Source organism: Colletes gigas, unplaced genomic scaffold (genome assembly GCF_013123115.1).
Source record: "Colletes gigas isolate AHSC1104 unplaced genomic scaffold, ASM1312311v1 Colletes_gigas_Sc00007, whole genome shotgun sequence".
Lineage (NCBI taxonomy): Eukaryota > Metazoa > Arthropoda > Insecta > Hymenoptera > Colletidae > Colletes > Colletes gigas.
This window is the reverse complement of record NW_025106636.1, coordinates 9959583-9986777: the sequence shown is the minus strand read 5'-3', so window position 1 is coordinate 9986777 and position 27195 is coordinate 9959583. Positions and strand designations below refer to the sequence as shown.

Below are 27195 nucleotides of genomic sequence, written 5' to 3'. Positions count from 1 at the left end.
TCAGGGCCCATGAAGATTATTATGCTCGCGCATTTGTGATTCCCATGAGTCGCGTTTATAGCTGGCGCTTCTCCGAGTTCAGATTCCCGACTGCGGAGCAGTTTTTTCGTTTGTTTGCGGAACGACAAGCACAAACGCCGGACCATCAACGCGTTCATGAAGCCGCGGAGCACGGAACATGGAAACTCGGGGACCGGTACAAATGGCCAAGATAATGTATTCCCACCTTCCGTATTTTGTCAGGCTCGTTTGCGGACCGGGACGTTTCGGTTGGCTGAAAAATTATGGCGATCCATTCTAGTTAGACGCGGCGGTAAAACCGCGTGCAGGGGGACGCTGTTTCCTCGGATTCCCGCAGGCTCGCGGCCCATCAATGATCCATGACTCCCCTCGGTTGCACAGTCTAAATGATTTTACGCGGGAATAGTCGTTGTTGCTTCGTTACCGTACGACCCTCGACCGAATCGGAGATTGGAAAAAGCCCAGATACGGACTCCATTGAAATGTTATCAGTGCCCTTTAGAAGAGAATACGTGGATAATAAACTGAAATTCCTCCGCGAGGCAGCGAACATATAATCTTCTTCAAAAGTAGTATAACATTATAAAAGACGCGGTGAGAAGCTTTCGAAATCGTGTGGGTTGGATTTAGTACGAAGTTACGACCATTGGCTACCTTAAGAGCACACTAAAACGAACTGGAACTTTTTTATCGACCGAGTACATAACATAAATGGCGGCCTACTGAAAGGCACGAAGAAGAATAGCGGAAGACGATCGATTTCGCACGAAAGTTCGACAGCCGTGAGTGGAACCGCAAGCGAAACGGAATACGAGTGGCCCGAACAAGCAAAGTACATTACCCCTGGCTCAATTGAACCGCCACGGCCGACCAATCGGCGAGTGTTTGCACAGTTTGTCGAGTGTTAGCGCGCTGCTTCCGAATGGACCACTCCGAATAATGTTATCGCCGCGCACGGCCGTCGCAAATTCATTTTCTCAAGCATCTCCCAGAGGTCATCCTCCACTTTCACCCGAGAACACGGCTCTGTTAAATTCAATATCCTTTAGATTCAACAATACGCACTGGTTCCTGTAAGTCAGGACTTGTATCTGTCTGTGTGGTAGTTTAAATTCAACAGCAGCTAGAGGAACCATGTTTATAGGGCCTGTGTTCCTCTCAGGGCATCTCTTAAGTTCTCTACGGTAAAAGGACAGACTATGCTGAGAATGATAGTCTGTGGTATGGGGTAATAAGTATCCCTGATTCCATTCTTCCTAGTCCTCAATCCTAAGCGTTACAAAGGGGGTTAAGATTCTAACCAGTAGGTCTCGTATCCATCTGAGAAGCTTACTCTTGATGGTGACTGTTGAGAGCAAAACTGTTTGGTGCTCTCGACGATATGTTACGAATCCGCGGATCTGTAAGGATCTGTAAAGCCGGTGCATTGCAGGACAAGGACCGTGTCCAGGCTAATGGCGGCACAGATTAATCCTGGCAAGTTTAATGCCGTTGGCTCGCTAACGATGCCCAGCCCGTTTCACTCCGGGACGGGCCGAAAAATTTAATTCGGTTATGAAACTCATTAGGTAATGTAGCAAAACCTACGCGAGGAGCCGGCGCCCGGTGATAAATGACGATGTCGTGTCGCGGGGCAGTATAGTCGCCAGCCGACAGCTGGGCCCTCCGCTACAGGGACACCATACCGGCCGCTTAGATAGAGCCCTACAACGGAATGCATTAATACAATTCGCCCTCCTATCTACAGCTGTGCGCACTAATTATAATGTGATTTGCCTCTCGAGCGGCCGCGTCGCCTTTGAGACCGAGCGCGACTCCGCCTCCCTACGAATTTCGTCTTCATCGCGGCGCGCTGTCTCTGCTCTTTGATCGCGATCTGGACTTTAATGCTAGGACAGAGAGAGAAGACACCTTGGCTCGGTTTATAGTTTAGCCGGAAGATAGCCATCGGTTTCGTTAATTTGCGTACCGAGTAGCTGGGAGCCATCGTCTTCCCTAATTTCAAAGTTGGTTCATTGAAGTATACAGGATGGAAGACGGGAGAAGACGCAAGGCAACTTTCATTGCGTGTATAGTCTGCGTTTGGGATGCTTCTGACTGTTCATCTTCCTCGAGCATAGTCCCGATGTGAGTGCATGAAGCGAGGTGGTACTGTATTTAGCCTTTTCAAGGGCTCGTGCTTCATTTCGTATGACAAAGTATTGGGGTGTTCGTGCAAAGGAAACTATTACATCAGTTTTTTTTGTAAAATCTAACGTCCTTGCAACATGGAGTAGCGATTGCTGTTAATTCGTACGTCGCGTCGGGGCAGTCGGCGTTCGAGTACACCTTTCATAACCGAACGATCCACTTAAGACACGATATCTCGGCGGTCCCATCGCGCCCCTTTTCCCGCACAATCAGCCTTTTAGAAAGCAATTCGTGTCACGTCGCCTTATTACCATGAAGCCTGCCCACATGAATTTAGATCCGCGGCGTTCTAAAATATTTTTTAAAAAAACATCCCGACACACCGTGTTATTTATCGCGATTCTGTGGCGCGTGAGTTGCCCGCCGGCCTACTTTGGCCTGCACATTTATCACCGCAGCTTCTAAAACCTGACTGCCGCGCCTTCGGTGGAAAAAAAGTGTCTCGCTACCGAGCGATCCACGTTTAGCGCAGAAGCTTTTAAAGACAAGGAATCCCATCAGCGGGGCCCGCGCGACGCAACGCAACGCGAAAGAAATGTGCATTGTAGGCCACGCGATAACCGATGATGACGACGATGATGATAGACGGTGCGTTAGTGTGCGCGACGTTTCCGGCCCGAGATTGCAGCCGAAGTCACCTTGACACGAGTCCGTCGGCATTAAGAATTACTTTCCTGGGAATCCGTGTTCGTGTGTCCTCCACCACGGGAGTCCATTCAATGTAAAAACTTTCACCAAGCGCACTTCGCGGGTAGTACACAAAGTAGCTGTAATTATGACATAAACGCAAGAGAAACTTTATTCTACTGGAAAAACTGGATCGAAATCGTGGAATGGATTTTTTTCGTACGACGCTTAGTTTTAAAGTAACTGGCTTCCAAAGTCAATTTGGCGCGCGCCTCGTTTCAGTCGAACGCGCGCCCCATTCGACTTCCAAAGTCGTTCCCTCGAAAAACGGAGCCTCCGATCGAAAAAAAACATTCCACGTTTTCGACTCGTTTTGTTTCGAACGATCGGGGGATGTCAAAATTCGTTTGATTCTCGAAGGTGCAAGGCACCCAACGAAACGGACCATTTTGTCGAAACGTGCACGATAAAGGAGAAATAATGACTAAGGTAACGCAATTTACGCTCGGCGGATAATTCGCTGTTAGCGAGCTAATTAACAATAGATACAAATTGGCACGTTAGTCGCGTTTATGACACATGCGCATGCCGTGCCGCGCGCGCATTTCCTCTCGCGACGTGTAATCATTGGTAATTGCGGTTGGTACATGGTTCTGTTCCCGGCTGTCCGCGGCATTACGACGGCGAATATCAATCTAGTGTGTCATCGGAAGGAACTTTTGTCCATAAACGAGCGGTTTGGTGTTCAAACGTACAGAAAACTATACTATCCGGGAAACAATGGTCTCCTAGATCCAACGATTTTCGCATAGTCGAATCGCCATGGAACGATTTATCGTTCACGATTACTAGTTTCGCTGAAATATAGCAGGATTCTTTGACAGTGTTACTGTACATGGAAACAAGACATCGGGATAGTTACGCGGTCTAGATTAGATCTAGGTTATGTCACTCAAATGCGAACCCTTACGCCGCCAGTTACGACTCTGGTACTAATCTAGCCTACAACAACGCATACTGCACAACGTTTCCCATTTTAGCCGCTAGGTGTCCGTTGCTTAGATCTCTTTCTCGCGACTGGTCCTTCAGAAATCGTTTTACAGAGTTTATTAACGTTTGGCACCCGCGTTAGTGATTTATTCATCGATAGGTCTAGGAATGTACCCAGTATATTCTTCACGACTCGGTTGGAAATTACATTAGTAATAAAAAACGTGGACCTGGGAGCCTATCTAGCGTCAAGGTAGCCAAGAGGGTGTGCCAACGTGAGCAATGGCTGATGTACTATATCAGAGCACCATACTGTCCAACAGCAAACGCCTTTCCATAAGGAAGCGTATGCTGTCAAGTCCTAAAGTCAGGAATAGCGTCGCGTACCCGTTCAAAAATTGCACCCCTCCGCCAGGAGGAAGAAATGGGGTGAGAAGAATGGAAGGGCAGCGAGGTTCGATCGTAGCCGCGACACCGAGCTCCGAAACGAAATATAAATTTCCACATACGTATGCTTTATTAGAGTTCCTGTCTAAGGATAACAGTCTAGCGGGCAGAGGGTCCGTTTCGTTGCGTAATGAGAGATTTTATCGCGGTTACAGGGATAGGGCGGGGCAACCGCACTCATGCATTATCACCCCACTTCTGTCTGACGGATTACTTTATACGGTCACTGTACATGCATATACATACAGACCGGGGTCGCGCTTGTGTATCTTGGCGTCGAGCACTAAAGAGCGCTTGCGAAACTACTCTCTTCCTCGCTGCTCGTCGCCTCGATAAAAACTGCCGGCGTCTGGGCTCTGGTCGCGATATCAGATCGGCCGCGGGAATACGCGGCCACGATTTCTCCGAGTTGCTCGTCGATTTGTCGTTCACGGTTCAAGCCGCCCGGTTCAAGCTTACAGCGATGCCAGGTAACAGCAAATTGCTAAGAAAAAGAACCACGTTATGAACAATGGAGGGTTACTTGATGTGGCTTCCACTCAACTTTTGATCAAAATAATTGGCTCCTCGGTATTAGACGAAAGGTTCTGTACTTCAGAGGTGCTCTAAGATACAATTGCTAAAAGCTAGTGTAGCTGATTGTTCGGTGACAAAGATTCGTCTTCGTATTTGTTAGGTCAGGTATTGCATTTTGAGGTTATCGGGCGACAGCAGCGCCAACGTTTTGTATATCGTCGCTGAAAATCTCCCGGAGGCCTCGCGAAGCCTGCATTTTGGATGTTTAGCGTTAAAAAGTGTGGAACAAATAAGTGTCCATCAATTACGTTGAGTCTACGAACATTAAATTCACTGGGAAGCCCACGTGATCGATCACCGGGCCGGTTTTTTCGATGCTCGGCCGGCTTCGCGTCGCTTCGCCGGCGACACAAGGGGCTAATCGCACGCCAACGAGGAGAACAGTCGGTTCACCCCGAGATTCCTGCCGAGTCAAACGAATATGAAAGATTAAGCACCAGGCACGCGCACTAATATACTTGTTCCTTGGCGAGCCGATTGTGTCGCGGAAACGAATGGCTTCCACGATAAGCGAGACGAAGTGCTTTTCGTCAGGTCAGTCCGCGGCATTTTTCGATCCCGGACGCTTTCTGAAAAACCGACGATCCGCGCCCTGTGGAACCTCGTAATCTCTTATCCCGGCCAATTATCGCCGTACTCTTCCTCCCCACGGGAACCAATTACCTGCACCGGCGTTCTCTTGTGACGTGACCTCTTGCTGCCGTTCCTCCGCCATATTCACCGGGCATTATTTATCCTTGCCGCGGATCTGAGGGTCGAACCTTATAATTGCTCGCTGGAAACCTCCTGATCCGTTCCACGAAGGCTAGCGTCTAGTCAGAGTCACTGGATCTGGACACTCTAGTCTCAGAACATCGCTTGACTAGGCTAATTTCTGGTATCTAGTGACGCAATTGCAATCAATACACGTGTAGGATCTCTAGAACCTAGGCTTAGAGCATTGTTAGGGTGATTTCATGCTCGGTGTTTCTCACTTTCGCCTGCAACGCGATCAAATTAATAGTACCTCCCTCGATAACGTTCACGTGGGCGAACATTAACGGGGGATCGCTGTATATCTCGTTTATCCGTTCACGAAATTGGCGTACATCGTGTAGCCCAAGTGTCTAAAGTAGATTTGGCGGCTGATGGTCGAAATTAAAAATCGACTCACCGCGCCCACTGTCCAGGGCCACGTGGATCGAAACAATCAAGCGGCGGCACGCGTATCGTCCCGCTGATCGGCGAGGACGGTTCCTAATTGGGACCGCAACCGACAACGCCGATCCCATTAATCATCGATCGATTATACGCTCAAGGAGATAATCACTTACTTAACCATTCACTTAGCCCGGCCCGGACCAGTCAGGATGCGTAAAACGCAAAGTCATCCCGAGGAGGGAACGCGGCGGAAGAGGGTGTCCGACGGAGTCGTTATTTGGACTCTGGGGACGTCTAAATATGACGAGCCTGTTAGAAACGGGGTAATTGAGCGGAAGTTCTCGGTAGTTTCCATTCCTCTTGGCATCGATCTCTATCTCTTCGACTAATTAACAATGCATACAGCGTACGAAAGGCGGTATGGGTGAGTCAAAGTGTTCGGAGAGCGTATTTCGCGAGGCTGCGAGCAGATTTCAGCGTTTACGGAACCTCGTTATTAACAACGGGTGTACTCGAACACCGAAAGGATTAATGGTTCGAAAGGGTTAATTAGTTAGTCTAGATTCTATCTGGACTTCGGAACGTGCGTTGCGTCTAAAAACAGCGAATCGTTAACTGAAGCACGAGTCCCGGACGCCAATTTATTCATTTTTACGCGCATAGATTTACACGTTTACGGTGCTCGGCGTTCGCCATTACTCTCGTTCGCGCATTCCTATTGGCCCCCGCCCACTTTTCATTCCGTCGCTTCCGGTCTGTCCCTACGGTTGACCTTGCGGGAGGAAACGCAATTATTATTGCCGATCTCACGGGTGCATCGCGATAGCTGAACTACGTGTTCACGGTGTTCCGGATAGGCGGTAAGGTCCGATCTGTATCGCCGGCCACTTTGCTTCTCTTTGTTGTTATTTACGAGTTACTTTCCTCGGTGTAACTAAGGTGTAAAGTTGTGCAACTCTGGCAGAAATTGAAACAAAAACGGTCGTAAACGCGCCGCTACCCTCTTTTACCGATTAGTCAGGCCAAACCCTTTTGCTCGCACTCGGTTCCACTCGTTCCGTCCACCTCGAATCGTAAGATCGTTCGTAAACGTTTTGGCCGGGCACTCGGTTGATCAGATAGACAACGATCCCCCGGAAGCAAGAAGTCATCGATTGGGGAAGCATTAGCCACGGTCGTTAGCCGCTGCCACGAGGGGGGGAGGCCCGTCGAAGGGCATTGGAAATCGAATTGTCGTGACGGTAAATAAAGCACATGCAGCCCGGAGGTTCGCATCCTGCGGTACGCCGTTATCCCGACGGCCATCCTAATGGGATCCTGTCCCAGAGGGTCGCGTGGCAGAACGCGGCCGCTCCACGACATTGCGTGCGACTATTTACGAGTGAACAACCTCCGTCTTGCTCATCCTTCTTGCACGCGTCGTCGGGCCTCGTTCCACCTTCGAGACGTTTCTCGTTGGGCTTTCGAATCGACCAGCGATCTTCTTCCCCGTTCGATGCAACCTGTTACTACGCCTGTGCAAAGCGGGAACGTTTCACACGGGGACGACAATCGGAGGCCACCTTCTGTTTACAGGTCTATTTAGAGACCCGGAGACTCCAGATTCGGAACGATACTCGGTCTCGCTCAACTATTCATGAAAATGCACCCTAGAACCGTGGTTGACTTCAGGATTCCTTGAACGGACGAGGCTAGTATCTAGTTGGGCTCTAGAAGCACTGCTCGGTAGTTTCGCTTAACCGCTCGTGGATGTGCAAGCTGGGAAGTTATCTATTTCATATGATGTATATCCAGGTGAACGTTCAAGAATAGCTTTTGTAATGGCTGGTTAGGTGTCTAGGATCTAGAGTACCGAGACTATCGATACAAGTATCGATGCATCTTTTTCTGGAACAGACGTAGGGAAGATAGGTCAGGGTGATTTCAGCGGTATCGAGACTTCTTTGGCGCACTGACCTTCGACGGACAGAAATACGTCTCACTGACTGAATGGCTAAGGTAAAAAGGGTACCAGAGTGTCTTCGAATGTGCTTTAAAGCGGCTTAATAGATCCTCTTAAGGACACGAAGGAGAATAACCGCGTTCCTCTGATGACTTTGCCGATGAAAACTGGCCCGGAGGGTCGCGTGGCGCACGCGTGCTTGACAGAGAGTATTGCGTGCAGCTTTTTATGACCGGCCGTCGGCGAAGTCGCACATCTTTCATGCACGCATCGATGCCCTTCGACGCTAAATGCTCCTCGAGAGGTTGTTCACTTTCGAAACGCATCGTCGGCTCCTTCCATCGTCTCTGCTCGAAACTCGCAGGTGGTCTTGTTCTTATTCGTACAGTCTGCCACTCGGTGATACCGTGCTTTCACTTCACCTCGGTCTGAAACTCCTGAAATATCGTATTTTATCCGGCCGCGATCGGTTTCTTCGTGTAAATGATACGAAAATCGTGTACCCCGATCCTGCATGCGCAAGCTGGGATGTCTTTCACTCGGATCCGTGTACGAACAACGATGCGTTATTTGTACTTGATCTTGAGTCGAACGAGAACATTACAATCTAAATTTGACTAATTTCCAGCCGAGTATTTTGTTAAAATTCGTTACTCTATTTCTCGGGGCCCACCCTGTATACTCCTCCATCGTGTTCGACGCCATTGACGTTAAGCACAGTCTTAAACAGCCTTCGTTATCCAGTCGGTGAATCGAGTTTGAATGAAATAAATACACCTGAACTCGGTACAGGGCCCAAACACCTTCGCGCCCTTCTTTATCACCTCAAATCGAATTCTTCCACATGAGAGGAATGGAAGGTTTCCACCGTCAAAGCGTCGTCCTTATCGCGGCCCCTGTAATCCCATCGTCGTATCCCTGCCGGACGAAAAAAAGGCGTCATCCGAACGGCGAAAGTATCAAACGACGGAAAGAGATTAATGGAGAACGTTCGAGGAGATCCGGCAATACGTGACAGGATGTGAGCGACACTTCCTCTTAAGCCCTACAATAATCCGTCGATCTGGTGCCGTTACACCTGCCCTCCTTCTGCTTAATATGCCCGACATAATTGCAAAACGTACGGGACCAAATCGCGTCATTAAATAATAATACACTCGCGTAGAATCAGATTCCATCTACTGAAACAAACTACAAAGAATGTCCTTCGGTTCGGACCGTAACAAGAATCATTTCGTCCATAAATCGTGTCTCCGTAATAGCAGTGCAATTAATCGTTAAACCGGATGACTCAAAACACTGACAAATAATATAACAGGGATTAGTGGTTTCAACAGTTTTTTTAAAGGCGCCCTCTTCCACTGAAAAAAGTATTTAAGGTGCCCTCTGAGTATTTGGGCCTTACTTTGAGAACCACTGGTCCAAGCTCAACGTCAAAGCCCGTTTCCTCGGCAATGATTTGTCACTCGGTGCAATTTATCTCGTAACTTTATGTTGCAGTGGTGATGCACAAAGACAAGGAAGAAAATTCGCACCACGATTCGCACTATAGAGCGAGGGAGTTGGCCGCGTTCGCTGCGTACGACCATCATCATCTCGACGGCGAAATGTTCCTGCAGGTGAGTGACTAAAAGATTACCAATCGTCGGGGTTCTCGACGAAACGCGTAATCGGGCCCGCTGGGACCAACGGGGTCCCTGTATTTAAAAACCGTGCCAGAAAATTCGTAAATTGCCGCGCGGCAGATAGGTTTTTAATGGGAGGCGCGAGCATACCATTACCTCGTTATCAACGTCTCATTCATCATGTAAGATCTGCAATACAGTTGTTCGAGCGATGGTCAGTTACACATCACACGCTCGTGGGGCAACGCAGAATTGGAGCACCTTTTTATCAACGTCTGTTCATTTACTGATGTACGCTTGCCCATGTTCCATGATGGATCGATGGTCGTACGAGTGGGTGGTTGGACAGATGGGAGATGAATGTACAGGAAAAAGGGAAACGGACGTTCTACCAAATGACAATTTACGATTGAACGGAATTGCAAACGGGAGTCGATCAATCTACAATTACCTCCAACGATTCCCCTGCATTTGGGGTTCGATCCTAACAGGTGACATACAGTTGGACTCCATGCCCAAAGGAATGCTACAAAGCTACTCAGAGTCTTGTCAAATCTTGGTCAAACCTTGGAGAAAAATCGCATAGACGCCAACAACCACCATAGACTACGAAGCCCAAGCAACAACTCCCAGTCTCCTAACCCTGAAGCTATCCTCGTTCGTTTTGGGAATCGTGAGAGGCTGGAACCGAAAGGAGGCGAAAGCATCGAAGGGAACCAGGCGAAATTAAATCATCGCGAGTGAGAGGAAAAGACAGGAAGAGCCGAAGGAGAGCGAGCGGGGAGAGATATCCGGCTGATGAACCGGCTATGAAACCAAGGCGTACGAGGTGTCTATTCCTCCAAAGTATGGAAGGGTATATACACGGATTAATGGCGGTGTATCATGCGAGGCTATTACGTTCCCTTTCCTGCGTTTTAGTTGCACACACCGGAGAAACAGTGCGAGGGTGAGACCGACCCAGGGAGGGGAGGGTTCGAAGGGTAGGGAGTGGGGGGGAACCGTGGAGCAGAGTGGGGGCGAACGATACGCTCTCGCGTACGAAGCGGTGCCCGCGATTCCATGCGATCGAACGATTCCTGCCAGCATCTATAACCGCCGGTTATTAATTGCCGGCTCGTTAATTGTGTTACGTAGCTCGTGCCACGAGCTGATTCCCGGACGGGACGCTACGACGGCTTCGACGGCGACGTCGTTTTCGGGGCGCCCGGAGATCGATGGTGGATGTTGATGGCGGATGACAGCGAACTTGATGAACCTCCTTCGCCGGTGACTCTTCGAGTGTCTTTTCTTTGAGGATAATAAGAGGCGGACGTCACTGGGTTAGGTCTGGAACTCATACATCAGCCTCAGACGTCTTTCACGCGGTGATGGCTCCGGTCCAGTTAGGCCGACTCGTCAAACGTTTTTCTGTTGTGTAATGAGAATTTGTCTTTCCTGGGTCAGGTCTTCTCGCTGTTCGTGCATATGGGACTCTCCAGACTAGTCGCTAGTGTTGGATCGAGGGTTTTTCCGAAGGATAATGAGATCTAGACTTCGCTTAGTTAGACTTAGGGACTTGTAATTAGACTTAGGGATCAGCTAGACTGTTTTCTAAGAATGTTCATCTTTATATCGCATCTGTCCAGATTCTCCAAGCTCCAACAAACCAAAGTCGATTCGCTTGCGAACGTATTACCAAGAACCCATTATGATTATGAAAACGAGTATCCGGAGTCGGGTTTTATTCCATCGGTAACTCGTTCTTCCAATTAACCGCGGGCCTTCCCCGCAGTTTGCTTAAATAATACCGGGAGTACAACGGAATAACGATAATGCATTCGATGAGACGTCCGGGGGGAAGATGTCGCGCTCGCTCCCCCCGCACGAAACAGAATCCGATAAAAGTTTCGCCGGGCACTTTCAATAACTCCGCGTGGCCAGAAGTCGCGCAGGGGTAGCAGAAATTAACCGTTTAGCTGGGCCTCGTATTTTCTATAATTCGCGGAGTTCCTTGAACCTGTCCTTCCGAGGAGACTTCCCTCGGCCTCCTACGCCTGCCTTCCAACCACTCGCCTCACCCCCTCGACCGCCCCTTTCCACCGCGATGCCCACGTTATACGGCGTTTTGCCGATCCTCATAAAGTTTACGAAGCCCGACAGTAAATCCGGTTTATGACAAGCCGACCGCCACCACCAGGCACTCTCAAAATTACGGCTGAGCGATCGAATTTTTATACCCCCTCCTTTGACCACAATTATACCGAGATCGAAACGAAAATAGTACAGAGATCGGTATCGGATCGTCGTTGGAACGCCTACGAACGTGTGTTCGATTAAATGTACAAAATCAATTATGTAAAGATGAAGAATTACACAAACATTTGTATTCTATTATAGCTTTTTGCTTGTAAATCTTTGCATAATTAATTTTGTAAATTTAATTATCACGTTTGTAGGTGTACTGAAGACGACTCAAAGCCGAGGGTCGAAACGTCAATTGAAGTACTTGTTTGAGACTCTAGACACGATACTGCGTGGTCGATGACGTAACCAACAAAGCCAATGAGGAGCTCGTAAGTACGATAGCAATTCACTTCCATACCGATCGCTCCTCCGTACTTGCTTAACTGTATCTTCTTTTATCCACTACAGCCAATCGTACGCGCGTTCTGCCTACTCGACAACTTTCGAGCTTCGCACAGTAGCGGCGTTTCCTCGTCCCGTTGTTCGTTTAAATGATTTCCAACGAGGATTCCGTCGTTTACGCGTGCACGGATGTGACAATACGAAATATCGTTGCATAATTTACGGAAACGAAACCGAGTCCCCTCGGTCGCTTTCGCCGGAATATTTAAGGCAATTTCGCAGATAGCGATCGCGGTGCTCGCGAATAGGATAGCGTGCAAGGAGATACTTTCCCGCTTAATACTTACGATTTTCTCGACGGTGCCGCGGATGCATTACTCCTGCAAAGGTTTCCTCGCGCGAGACAGTTACCGCGCGTTTTCCAACACTCCAGGGCGCGTTTCTGCGGCCAGAAAATTGCATTCGTTTCGCCGACGGTGAAACTGTAAATCTGTCGGCGGGCACCAGCGTACATTAGACTTACTCTTCCTTTTCGTACCTTTCGATGAGTCAGGCGACCCGTATCCGAAGGAGTAAATCTCGACGTACGATTGCTTATTAATACTTGTAATTAAACGATCACGCCAAGATTTAATCTTTCGTCGCATTTCGTTTGCAAGTGTTTTCTGCCCTCGTGAGCTTTTTCTTGCATCGAAGAGTCTCGTTCGAAACGGGACACCCGGTGGATGAAAACGTAACACTTCGACCGTTTCGCGAAGTTTAGGTGTTTGCCTATCGTCGGTCGGCGCCATATTTTCCAAGGGAACCGGGCACCCTGACGTTGATTTCATCGGGCCCGCCATTCATCCTCGTTCGTTAACAATAATATTGGGCAGCGGGTTTCTCGGGTTTCTCGTTTTTATCGTCGCGAGCACGACCGTATCAGCATTAATCAGCCGGGGCCCCGTCCTGGAACAGGTTGAAATCGCTGAGTTAAACCAATAAAACACCGCCGTTCGGCCGGCCACGCGGCGGAAGGGAGATGAGAGGGGGAGGATAGAGGGATTTTTCAATCGGCGAGAAGAACATACTTCGCCAATCCATTTCTGCCATCTCTTGCAAATTATCACCCCGAGCAAACGCACGATACGCGCCCCCCGTCGCGAGAGCGCGCCTCTCAGCTTTCCTTTATGAAACTCGAACATACTTTTCTTGACACCGCGACCGGTGAATGATGCGCCACGGGGAAAAAGGAACACCGATCCCCATTTTGTCCCTTTTCTTTTTTCATTAGCGGGCCATCAGGCTCCCCTGATTAATGGAATCAATGAGTCTACGCACGGTATCGGTTCTTCGTTGTTTACCGTCCGCTCGATGTAGCGAATCCTTACTACCATCCGTTTTGGTAGCCCGCTACTCCCGAAGGAGTAGGAATTATTAGAGCTATTTATTCTATTTCAAATAACATAACAAATAACTCGAGTCTACAATTTGAAAAGATTGTCACCCTTCAGTGACTTTGGATAACGTTGGCTCTAGGAGTCTACCAGTTGCTCAATTTCACAGCTTAAGATTTCCTTGCCCCAAGGTTGATCTTAGAGGCGTTGCAAATGGATATCAAGAACCCTTCGGCGACTCGAAACTGACGGAAGGATTGGCGCTAAGAGTCTACCAGTTGCTCAGTTTCAGAGCACAGGATTTCTTTGCCCCAAGGTTGATTTAGCCTGAACACGGAGTAGCTTTTTAACCTCCCCATCCTCTTTCCCAAAGTTTTCCCTCCCCTGCCCGAGGAGTCGATCAGGTCCCGTTGGAACCTGATTCGGCGAAACAGTTCACACGATCTCCTATCGTTAAACTCATCCCAGACAACGATCGACAACCCTACCTGTTCATTAGCTACGATGTCGATAGGATACCGCGGGCTAAATTCATCGTGCGCCTCACGGCGGTTTGTAACAGTGGCGGCGGAATCGAGGGATTTTTAGCCGCGGTTTGGTACAAATCACGCCTCTCGGTGACGTATCGCCGCGAAAGCAGCCATTTTGCTCTCATATTTTTTATTTAATAGCCAGCAGGCTATCGTGTATCGCATTAATACACCAGCCACACCGCAGTAGCGGTAAAAGAGGGTCGTGGTCAGGAACAACCCCCCGCCACCGGTAACCCGTAATCATAACCGAGCTATTTTTCTTCCTGCTGCCTCTTACTATACTCCACTATGCACTTATACGCCAACGGTTCCAGCGAACTTCCAATTGCCGCCTACATCTCCGGGATCCTTTGGACAAACGCGCTCGCTGATCGATCCCATTTTCTCTTGGTTTCCCTTATCTAAACTCACCAACTGCTTTACTCCTTTTCAGTCCCTCCCAAACAGTTGCAATATTTTTATCAATCATCATTCCAAATGCGTTTCATTGATTCGAAACTTATTCCAAATCGTTAACGCGTTGCATAAGACTTCCGCAGCGATGTTTTACGTAACTCTTCAACTAAATAAATAAAATACACTTGTGCATCCACCGGCGTTACGTGATCGACTCCTACAAGGTTAAACTTGTGGTAAGGATTTGCAACATGGTGGAACAATCAGTGTTCAATTTAAAATAATCCCTTCCTGGATTGCCCCCGAGCTCGCGTTCGTCCTGGAAACAACTCCGATCGTCGATTAACCGGAGAAGAATATTCCTCGAGCAGTCGAATAAGACGCGAACCGAAACTCGAGTGCGGACTCGTCGAAGGCGCCTAGAGTTTTAGGTTCGAATGCACCTCGTCGGTTCAACGACAGGAAACCCAGCCAGGACGAAGTGGAGCAATCAGCCAGGAGGCAGAAGGGGCAGACATGCAAGCATCAGCAACAAGTAAGAGCTTGAAGCGCGGTGATCTGCTGCACGAGTCGACGATGGACTGCTTGCGTGGAGCAAGCTTAAACGTTCCAAAGACGGAGAGTCTCGCCCATTTTTAGGCTGCCTACCTGTTACAGGCATCGAGTACAAGCCCACTGGTGGACCAAAGCAAGGGAAAAACATAGATAATCAACTAAATTAATTAACTTCACGGTCAAACGTACGGAGATTTCTTTTTCGTACGTGTGCGCATCTCCCTTGCGCATGGAAACGTTTAAACGAAGTGAAACCAACAATGGCGTCGAGTGAAACTCCTGTATCTATCATTATTCGACGCTTACAAGAATAAAACAACGAAAGGACAGACTTCGTGGATGATCTTTCGTGTCCTTTGAGCCTGTCATCTATCTCGAGGGAGATCTTCAAATATTTTTAACAGCCGAGGCACATGTGCAGGGAGAAATAATGACAAGTAGCACCTTCGGTGGAGGGAAATTGTTCACGGTACAGAAGGGAGGATCATATAATTATAAGAATAATGATACGTCTTTATTACGCTACAATTGTAAACGTTTTTTCGAATAAGGACTTGGGGACCTTTCCGTGTTCATCGTCGGAAACAGTGGGATATCGGATCGAGATTAATCAAAGAAGATAACGAACAATCTGCGTTCGCGATCGAAAACCGTCGCACGAGATGAAGCATGTGATTCGAGCGGCAGGTGTCAAAGCTCGCTGAAGAAAGGAGGCAAGCGCCAAGTGGCAGCTTGTCGGTTAAACGGACTTCTATTTCGGTATCGAGAGTGTTCTTTGAACGGTCACGAAAGGATCCACGTAGCGGGGTCGATTACAAATTCAAATGCACCATTGATCATTTTGTACACGACGAACTGTGTAGCACGTCGATGATAGTGCGCCAAAAATAATATAAACAACGAAAGGGGTTGTTCAAATATGACGGCAAGCACCTGGCGGTCGTATTCTAAAGCTCGAAACTAACCTAGAAATGGAGTTTCAGATGGAAATAAGGGACTAATATCTTTTCATTGGCAAGGGTATTACGTTTTGCTTTAGAGGCCTTACAAAGGCTGACCGAAACGTCTAAGCCACTAGAACTCGTAATTCCTTCGAGGACTAATTTTTCTTGCTCCCTACACTACATTTGGTACGCGATTTTAGATTCAAAGTTAATTAAACTTAAACGGATACGTGCAGGTGTAACTTAAGGCCACATATCTGGAGTATTCTCTATTTATTATTTTAGTTATAGATAATAAAATTACGGATTTATTTCCCCGCGAAACGAACGAGCGAATTTCTGTAAAAGCAACGCTCGTCCTGAACGGCGGTTTGAAATAACAGTTTCTGGCTGGTGATTGCGTTCCTTCATACCCGTAATGGCGGTTAAGACTGATAACCGGAAGTCGGGCGCAAGGGAAAACGAGGCGATCGGCAGAGTGTAGTGAGTCAGTGAGACACGGGCTGAGTCAAAGGTAACTGTAGGTTAGGTGAGTGCATGGGATGGGATGATATGAGGTTAGGTTGGCGGTCGACGGGGCTCGCCTTGGTCTGGCACCGCTAGTCCTTCCCGTATTGATCGCGTGCTCCTTTCCTCCCTTAGATACCACCCCCTTTTGCGCCTTACGTATCGCCAGCTTTCCTCTTACCTTGGCGTCGGCACTGCCGAGACACTGGCCATGGATCCTTGAATCAGTGACGTTCGTTCTTCCTTGAAATCATTCATTACGTTCACTTACTCTGATCTTTCATGTGCTCATCTTTGATTTCTGTCAATTACTTTGCTCCTCTTCTGATTTTATTTGACGTGTAACGAATAAGCAGTTGCTCGAAATGAGACACCTCAGAAAAACAGATCCTTCGTGTTGGGCTTTTCTAACTCCGATAATAAAGATGTTAACGAAACTAGTCGCCAAAAACATGAACAATACTCGACGGAACTACAATTTTTATAATTTATATTCCTAACGACATCCAATCTATGATTTGCAACGCACAAGTCTGAAGAGGTTAGAATGCGCAGTCGATACTAGCGCCGTCACGCGTCTCACACAGAATTGGGCAAATGACATTTTCGAATAATTCTCAATTCGCTCGTAAACTAGCCCCTAACTAGAATTTCTTGATGAATTTTTCTGAATTTTTCTCAACGTCCACGTTATTCGTAAATAAAATTCGTCCGACTCCGGTGTGGAGAAAGCAAAGTCCAGTTAGGACAGCTCAATCCTCGCGATAAATTAAAATTGAATGGTTGGCGCAGGACGGGGCAAGAAACCAGCCCGAGTGTGTCGCCGTTGCGGAGAGATGCAGATGCGATTAATCATTTGCGGCTATAAAACACTTTCGAGCAACTTTTCCCGGCTCGACGTTTTCCGGAAGCGCGCCGTCCAGCCATCCGAACCGACTCAGACGTTAACAAAATGGCGCAGGGATTTTTTCGTAGTGGCTTTACAACTATGCGCCCACCCCAGCCCCTAACAGTGTCCATAATTAATTACGCCCGAGCATGGAACCTTTCACGAAGGCCATTATCGTGGTTATTATTATTTTATCGTTCGAGTGTTTACGTTGGACGGTTATTTTATTTTTATTATTTCTTTCGGGTCACGTTAGATGATTTAGGCCGATGGTAATGATTTATGGTATTTGGTAACCGTTCTAATAGACCAGAACTTTCGTAATTTCTAATTTATACACGTTGTATCTATATAATTTATATGAACGATAGAAAAATTCGAACAAAATTTTACCCGTTTTTGCTTGCAGCCAATAAGTCCTGTTCGAGTCGTTTCGTTCGTACCTCGAGGCAAATTGCGCGAAAAAAGAATATGGAAACGCGTGTAGTATCGCCTAGCTCTCATTAATGAGAGGACCATTTGCGACACGATAGTTACGGAGTTCTCATTAACATGTATGCACATGTAATTAAGAGGCCTGCTGAAAGACGTCGTTTGTCGTACCACCTTGTGGTACACGATGCTCAAGCGCTTAATTAGCAAATATTCCAAACGGCGATCCGTCGGAGGAATGGCCTCCGGGATACAACCAAAAGGCAGTAAATTTATAGAATGATTGCCCCGTCGTGTATGCGCTGTGACTTAAAAAACCCTTATCAGCGGTGTACGCACGAACGACAAAGTTGCAGCTGGTGAAGCTGCCCGTTGTCGATGAGCCACCGCACCCCTCCCAAACACACGCAAATCGAGAGAAAACGAATAATCTTGTAGCCCTAATGAACGTGGACTTCGTTATGAATTTATTGCGTAACCAAATTTACCTTGTCCAATCGAATCACCCCGAACGAAACCCTTTCAAAGCGTATGCAAAGGAACCGAGCGCTCACCGATCGGATGCACTCGAGTTTATTTATTCGTTTGAAATTGAAAAACGTTCGACTAGGAAGAAATCAACTGTACGGTACTCAATTCGAGTCTCGAAACTTTTTGCTCGGTTATTGTGTGCAGCCACCATGAATCAACGAATGCGGACAAATTGTAAAGTGAAAAACGTTTTCCTAGATTCATCTGTAAGCGCGTTGCGTGTGCTAGGCGTTATTTATAAAAAATGTGAGAAGTTTATGTACGTACTTATACGGTGATCTCTACATAGTAATGTCTAGGAGGACGTTAATTGCCGACGTGTAATGAATTATGTGTTGATTAAATTACTTCGTAATTGCATTTAGTGTCCATAAACGCGATCTCCGCGGAATAAAGGTCTCTTTCTATTTGTATTAATGAAATTCCAGACGCACTGGAAAACGTACGTCGATTATCTGATTTATGTGCAAGTCTGATGCACGGAGCATAGAGTCAAGAAGCTCCAGAAGACCTAACAAGGATAACCGTAATTAATAGTAAATTTTATCTCGCCATCTAATTTATTACGGCTTGTCTTCCGATAGGGATCTGTAACACCTATGATATAGAGAAATTACAAAGAATACAAATTGGCGTTTAATATTAAATAGATGTTTAACGTCTCTTATATTATATTTCCACTACCCTTTCTTTAAAAGATTTTCCTTGCGAAGGATTTTCATTAGGAATCGTTCCACGTTAGGGAATTACTTGTAAGAAAATGGTTTTTAAATGTTGTTTCTAAATATTTTTGATCCACCGCCCCCTTGAGAAAAGGATCTTTCTATAGTTAAGATTTAGATCCTGTTTATCGTGCCCTCTTAAGTAGTATGAAAGATTGTGCGATTAGGATAAATAGGATCATTTCCACGCGGGGTAACGTGCAAAGTGTTAACGATGCGCACGTTCGAGGAACGAATTAGAAAGAAAATTGCACGTAGGAAAGCCCAGCCAGCGGTATCGAGAGCTATAATTCCGATCCTAGTTATTTCTAAGATCTGCATACTGGCCCGTGTCCGTGCCCGTGACTTCCAGTTGCATGAGCGAAGAAAATGGAAAGATTTCGTGCGTGAAGTATTATTGGCGACCCGCTAATACACGAGAGTCAAGGTGAGGATGAAGGGGTATTAGAAGTTCACGCTTGGACGGAACACGCGAATACTCGCAACCGGCACGCGACTGATTTGCTGGTCGCTCACGCGAGAAATAAAAATCCGTCGATTTTTCTTCTCGTTTCGTCTTCCACTATACTTCCCGGACCCCAGACACCGTCTGGACTCATTTTCCGATTAACCCCTACCTCCGATCCACCAGCGACTCGACCACACTTTCGTACGAAACGGATCTTCGGGTCCATTCGCGTCACTTTTATCCATCTTGCAAATTGAATTTTCCTCCTCCGCGTTGCGTGGCGACTGGATCGCCGCAGGAAAGCGATTTTCCAGCGATCCAAACCCGTTTCGAAGTCTAAACGCAATCGAGCCGATTACGGATGGTCCCGAGGGTATGGCGCGCTTTACAGAAATGGCTATGTCGGCCATTTCGAGGGGACGTAGCGGGGCGCAGGCGGCGAGAAAATCCTATTACAGCTTATATTCGTGGTACAGGGGCTCGATTGAAGCTCGGGGGAAGCTCACCCTCCGCGCGGATCCGTATTGACGTGACCACCGAGAGAAACCCACCCTCCGGATTAACCAATCAAATCGCAGCATCCGTCGCGCATGCGATCGCTTCGATATCCATCCCCCAGGTCAATCGGTTATGGTGTCTGGGAAGCAAGGGATGGCTTTCGAGGCGGTTCCTTTTTACGGAGGGATGGCTTTCAGGGGCTTGCGCGAAATTAGAGGGGTTGAAGCTATGGAGTATCGTCCTTTTTTAATTTCATCGAATTGTGGAAGCAATCAATTTCAATCCCTTGCAGTCGGTACTATTCAATTCGGATATATTCGATTCCCAAGTACTTCATTCGAGAACATCCAATTCCAGTGTTTTCAGATACATTTACAAACGCACTCAATTCGAAAGTATTCGACTTGAATTCAGTTCAGGTGCATACAATTACACGGTAAATTCGAAAACACCCAAGTATTCGAACGAGTACAATTCAAAAGCATTCGAGTGGCCACCATACGTTTGATAACGGAGAATTCACATTTCATTCCGCAGACATTTCACGATCGACCAATTACCCCCCGTGAAACATCTCGGTAAAAGGAAAATCGGTCGAAGGTCGCGAGAACCGAGGGATATCGATGCAGAGGCGGATCTCTTCATATTTCAGAACAATAACGTCTGTCTGGCGTGCCAGGCACGGGCACCTACGGCAACGGGTCGAAATAAAACAAAACAATACACATTTAGCTCGAAACAAAGCGAGTAGACTAGACTTAAACGACTCCCCGTGTCGGAGATATAGCTCGACCGTTTAAACTAGGACGGATATTTCGGGCTTTGATACGAACGTTCGAGTTTCGAGCTCGTTTTGGTATTTGAAAGCCCCCGGTATATCGGTACGTCGATAAATGGGAAAACTTTCTTGGACGTTTTCAGTGAGTTTTCGAACTCTCGTTTTCGGAAAGGAAACGATCTTTCTACGATTCTTTTTCTGCTGAAAGCATGAACTCTAATTGATCGTAAACTATTGTTTGTTACAGGCGCTGAACGGGTTCCTGCTCATACTCACTTGCGACGGAGAAGTGTTCTTCGCCACTCACAGCATAGAAAGTTACCTTGGCTTCCATCAGGTATAAATCTTTCACAGAATTGTCAACCTAAACCGACCACCTGCCAGTAAATACACCGTGCACAAATACGCATATCGTTGGAAATCGTCAAGAAACGAACGATGTGCGTGTCTCGGCTCGTGTGCGCGTCACCTAACGAATACCCTCGATATACAGTACTGCCTCGCTTCTTGCAATCAAATCGGATCCGCCAGACTTCACGTGGAGAGGTTTCAGTATACACAATTACCACTCGAGTCAACGCTCGATCGTGGAGACGGTTCCGTCGCATGTATCCCTAACGCGGATTGATGTAAGAAGCGAGGCAGCGCTCTAAATAAAACAATCAACGTCACCAGCGGAATACAGTAAATCCTTTCATTCTGTCGCAACTTTCACCTTCCATCTTGTTCTTGATGCGCACAAAAACAAAAACGAGGTTCGTGTCGAGGAGCAATTGAATTTCTCTACGTGTCCTTTCATTTTGTCACCGTGCGGTTCCGAGCCAGCGACACTACGAAAGGATTTATCAATAGTCTGCGTCCGTCTGGATGATCAGACATCGTCGGACGTTTGAGTATCGATCGCGTGTCTCCCTAACTCGAGAAAACAATGTATTTATTCGATACGAACGGTAATATTCCTCCCACCACGTGCTCTCATTACAGCGTAATTCTAGGCATAGTACCTGCACCCTCGGCGTTCGTTTATCTTCAGTCGACTTGTGTCCACACCCAGCACTCGCCGGTCACGCCAGGCCCGTCAGCTTCGTCGTACGTGTCACGTTTACGCAAGCATCCCCCATATGCTCGCGGCAACGCACCCTTTTCCCTCGACCGACCGACGGCCGTACATTTTTCAAAAGACGCGGCCTCCTCCGTGTCGCGGACCACTTTGTTGCCAACCCCTTCAACCCTCTGCGATCCACGTCCACTTTCGAGGCGACATTTCGTGTGCTTTCGCGTTTTCCGTTGACAGCGAGTCAAGGGAAATTGAGCGACGCCTAGTTGACCGAGCAAGTGACACAAAAGGACCTTTAGAAGGGCAACGGTAAACGTTTGAGGTCGAAAGCTCGAGCTTATGCTCTTACAGGGTCGTTCGAATTCCGGGAAAATTTGTGCAAATATCGAGACTCGTGCGATTATCGGGGTAACCAAGGCAATAAGTCAACGTTTAAAGATTCCTACAGTCTTCGAGACTCGTGCAATTATCGGGGTAATTCAATAAGTGGTTAGGTTTCTGTTGGATTTTAGTTATGTTCTAATGGTTACGAGGGAAACGAGTTTGAAGATGCTTGCGAGTATCGAGATTCGTGCGACGATGGGGGTAAGCAATTGAATAATAAATTGAGGAAATTCTCAGCCTACTTACAGACGCAGGAACGAGTAATCGCAAGTGGGAACGATAAACAAAGTCCATGAAATCAGGGAAGAGGCGGATTAAACGAAGAAAAAGCCATTCGCCTTCCTACCCGGAACAGAACGATATCGTTCAACCCCCGGTGAACACACCGAAATGCGATCTGCACGCACGCAACCACGCACGCGACGGGCGACATACTGGGAGAAGAAATACGGAGAGAAAAATGGAGGAGAAGCGCAGAAAAAAATGACGGATGATGATTTCCCGACGCACGATGACTGTACACCAGAAACGCACGCGAGCGCTTTTGTGCGCAAAGTGTAATTGCAGGAAACGGCGAATGATGATTTTCCGATTCGATGATCCCGCGCACCGCGGACAAAGGAAAACGCGTTACAATCTCGCGTTTCTTGTAAACAAATTTCGCGGGGCGATCGCTCGGAACCACGTGCTCTGCCCCCCACCTCTACGTCGTGGTTCCCTCGGCGATGGCCGTTCAACTGTCCCACGAATTGAGGTTAGATTTAAGAGGAACCTTCGTCCGCGTCTCGCCTTCGCCAAAATTACGTAATCTTTCTGATACGGTTTACACATTTTATTCTAATTTGCATAATAGATACGTTATAATAATTAAGGTCAGGCTGGCGAAACATCGATACGTTGAATTTGGCCCTTTTGCCTTCGCCGCGTCAATTTTTTGTACGCCTTAATTTATATATATTTTTTCTCGTACGATAAGCGACAGTCGTTGAACAACATTTAAAAAATAATAAAAATTCGAAAGTCGCTCGCGATCAATTTATGGGGGACTGTCGAGAAATCTGGGCTGGCTATCGGAGGCCGGGGAATTTATTTTATAAAAGAAAAAGTGGCGTTTGAGATACGTTAAGCGTCGTTAAATCTTATTCGAGATATCGCGGCTATCTTGATTTACCCTCCTTTTTTTCTTCGCGCTTCGCCTCTCGAACGCATTTAACGGGTAATTTGTTTATATAAGGTAAGGAAAAGCAGCCGGTCGGCCGGCAGGAATAATTCTTTCGGTCGACTTTGCGCCAGCATTCATTGAGATGTAACCAGGCACGCAAACGGTTCGCACACACGTCACGATACCCGGGTAACGATGATTTTTCGTACCGATTAGGGGATATTTAAGAGGAACGAAGTGTGTATCGCCGCTAATAAGCGACGCAGCGATTTCTACGAGGGTGTATTTTCGTTTAACTTTAACCCCTCTTCCTACCCTCTTGATTGTAATATTACTGCTCGAGGAGAGTATAGTCGAGACTAAATACACATTATCAGGGTTAGAAACGATAAAGGACTCTATCAAACACCGTCAAACGCGTGTAAAGTCCCTGGGTGTAGACACGTATCTAGGGATTTTACTCGCCGCGTTGGCAGCGACCTCTTTTGGTTGCTAGAACTGACCAGCAGGGGGCTACGAGCCGAGATCTGTGGTTCCCACGAGTTTTTAACGGTTAATTCGCATACGTTGAAAACAATTGCAGGTGCTGACGCAAAGGATGTAAGCTGATCAAGCACGTAGTCGGATTTCAGCGACAAGAAGCCAAGAGCAGAATGATTATTCGCAATAACCTAAGATTATCTTGTAATGATGGGACTTGGTAGTTAGAATTCAGTCGTCCCGAGACCAGACATTAAATCCCATCGAAGTGCTCGGACGCCTGGCGTCCATTGGTTAAATAACCAACACCGAGCGAGAATCATCTTTGCTTACTCAACTTCTTCGAACTCAACTATGTCTTCAGGTCTCCGACATCCTGCGAATGACGAATGGCGAGTGCAGGGTGACACTTGACGAGTTCCTAGAACGAGAACAGACCACGCAAATCGCAACCGGTGGCGTACATTGTAAAGAAACGGTATAGCCGATGATTTCCCGACTCGATGACCGTGTATCCGAGCCGACGTAATCGCGGGGCGTTTCGGATGACGCGATTACACGGCCCTGTAACTCCGCAGAAAGCGTACCTCTGCCTCCCCGATCCTGGCCGCCACTCGATCCCCTAGAACTCGGGGAAAAACCGCGTAATGACTGCGTCGGGCCGCAATGTTCCTCGCGGTAATTCACGAGCCGGGACTCCGTACTCTTTAGTTCCGTATCTCACGCGAGGAACACCGAGGCGAAGGCGGAGGGGAGGGGGGGAAGAAAAAACCAAGGGAAAGTGGGGTTAGAGACGGGGGTGGCTGGCTCGCGATTGTTCACGGAGTTGGCACGCGGCTTAATTGGCCTGATAGAGTCGATTCAATGCTCAACGAGCCTTTATGCGGCCCGTGACCCGCGTCGGATAAAAGTAATAACTTAACTGAAAGGTCAAAGGGTGCTTATCGCCCGCGGGACCGACCGTCGCGGACTCGGAAAAATCTGATTCGCGGAAAAAACGGACGAATGTTACGGAGAGGGAAGGATTCTTGAAGGGGTTGTGAGTCGAGACGGTTTCGAGAACGATAAGTCCAACTGGAGCACGTCTCTGGCCGAGTTGTTTCATTAAAAGCGAACTTTATTCGGAATGATAGGCTGGGAAGAAAAATTTTAATATCTTAAAGCTCCTGATGTGAACTCTGAGCCTCGTAAGTTAAAAGACACAATACTTGGACAGGCCCCAGTACTTAGACACTAATGTGACATTGATTTATATACTCGTTAGGATATACCCAGAGAATTTTTCGTCGGCATCACCGAAACGGGCCCATTTTTATCGCCCTCTTTCGCAGACCTAATAATTCGCGCGCGAATGCAACATGTTACAACAATAGACAGCCACCTTGGCGTCGCTGAGCCAGGCAAGCATAGGACCCGGCAAAGGGGCCCGACTCCGGGCCCCAGAGGCATCCATTAGAAATCAATTGGCCGCGTTAACTTTAAATACAGCCTAGCCGGGGCAACTAGCGATCGGGTTCGCACGCGCTGAATGATGTGGCACATTTTGACAATTAATAGCCGCTAATGAAGACGCGATCCCGCTTAGCCCGGAGCGGTCCCGCTATCCCCCTCTACGAGCCGGGCCCGTTGGGTGGATACAAAGAGATCGAAGGGGGTGGATGGGCGCGTCCATAACTCTCGAGCGTAATTGAGAGCTCAACTTTCGGTATCGCCAGCGTTCCGCCTCGCATTATCGCGCACGCCGGCCCTCGTATCGCGCAAAAAACGCGCGCGTGTTCGTGCTCAGGCCCCGTAAGGAGGTTTCATGCGCCGGCGTGCTTCGAGGGAACCCCGTCCAGGGGGCGGGTGGTCGTCTGGTCGGCTTTCGATAATTAATGCGGCCCGCGGATTAATTATTATTAGTCGGCTGATTTGTTTCAATTTGTAGTGGGTCCTTTGATCGCGCCGAATCGTGTTTCCGTCGATTTCACCCGGCGTCCCCGTTGATTTATCACCGTGGCTCGCGGACGCGCGTCGGGATTTACGTGAACGCGATCGAAGCGCAATAACGTTCGACCGTTTGTCGTTGCCCTTTTCGTTCCTCTGACGACGTAGGAGGCTGCGTTACGAGTAACCACGTGTCCAATTTGTTTGTTTGTTCATTCAATATCATACGATCAGTCTGAGATTCTTTAGAATTTCTGTAACAATGTGTTACACACTTATTAGTCATTGTTGAGACACGTTTCGCTGTGTTTGATCTAGAGTAACGCAAATCTAATTTTAAGAGAACCTCTCTGCCCCCTAAGATTTGAACAGCAGCTGACATCGTGAAAGAGGAATCGTTGAATCGGGATCCCCCGGTACCAGGACCCTCTCGAGGTCCCCAAAGTGGCCGGCCAGGTTCACCCACGGGTCCCTTAGGTCCCCAAGAAGTCGAATCATCGAGAAAAATCTCGCGTTGGAAGCATCAGTCTTGGTCATCATCATTCCTCCGTATCGTGAAACAGAGTAAACGCGAAAGAAGTTGGCGAGGTGAAGGAACAGGACGAGCAGACAGGACAGAGACGAAGGGGCGGACGGGTGGTTGGTGAAAAAAAAAGAAAATAGAGCAAAGGAAGGCGAGGCCTTTCGCATTCTTCGCAGGAATGTAAATCAAGTCTGCCAAGGGAGCGGGACCGCTTCGATGCCGGCGGGGGTGCGCTAGCGTCTCCACTAAATAATTACAAGCTCTTAATTAACGACGAGGGCCGATCGTAAAGCCATCCACGGACTCGGCCGCTCCGTCCCGCGGATGCATGTTTCGAGATTATTTAAACGAGCAATGGTAACAAACGTTACCGGACCTTACCGGCAAACCGCCCGTCGCTGGTAACTGGCCGCGGAGGTTCCCGGGGAAAAATAAACGCGAACGAACCGCGGAGGGAAAATAAAAGAGACGGGGGGGGAGGGGGGGGGGAGCAAGGGGGACGCGTAGGGTGGGGTCAACGAATTTTGTTGGGCGCTCGATCTTCCAGCACAGCGACCGACACCTTGCCCCAACGTTCGCTAATCGCCACGATAGACTAAAATATTGCTACGCGATCGGGGAAACGTCCATAGTTGTGCCAGATATACGCAAACGCACGGTGTTTGTTCAAAAATGCGCAAATACGAATTCGGTAACGATCGATGCGTTATTATTTCATTCTCTTCGGGCAGAAAACTTCGAAAATCAACGAAATTGTAGAGGTGTATTGATATCTCAAGATCTAGTGGACCGAGTGGCTCCAAATTTGGAGGAAATCTTCAGCAAACGTGTCTTTATCGCTTGAACTAGGAATGGGGGGGGAAAGTATTGACCTGTACTATTTTGTTTGATATGCTAAAGATGAAGGAAAAGTATCAGGGACGCAATC

The 27195-nt window shown here is 47.9% G+C and overlaps 1 protein-coding gene across 1 annotated transcript in view; it reads left to right on the top strand.

The window, feature by feature from the left end:
- Positions 1–27195, top strand: part of LOC122396267 (circadian locomoter output cycles protein kaput) — a 127834-nt gene that overhangs the window by 88584 nt on the left and 12055 nt on the right. Inside the window, exons 3-4 of the mRNA XM_043394500.1 lie at positions 9434–9552; positions 20983–21072. Coding sequence (XP_043250435.1) covers positions 9434–9552; positions 20983–21072 — 209 coding nt within the window. The remainder of the gene's footprint in view (positions 1–9433; positions 9553–20982; positions 21073–27195) is intronic.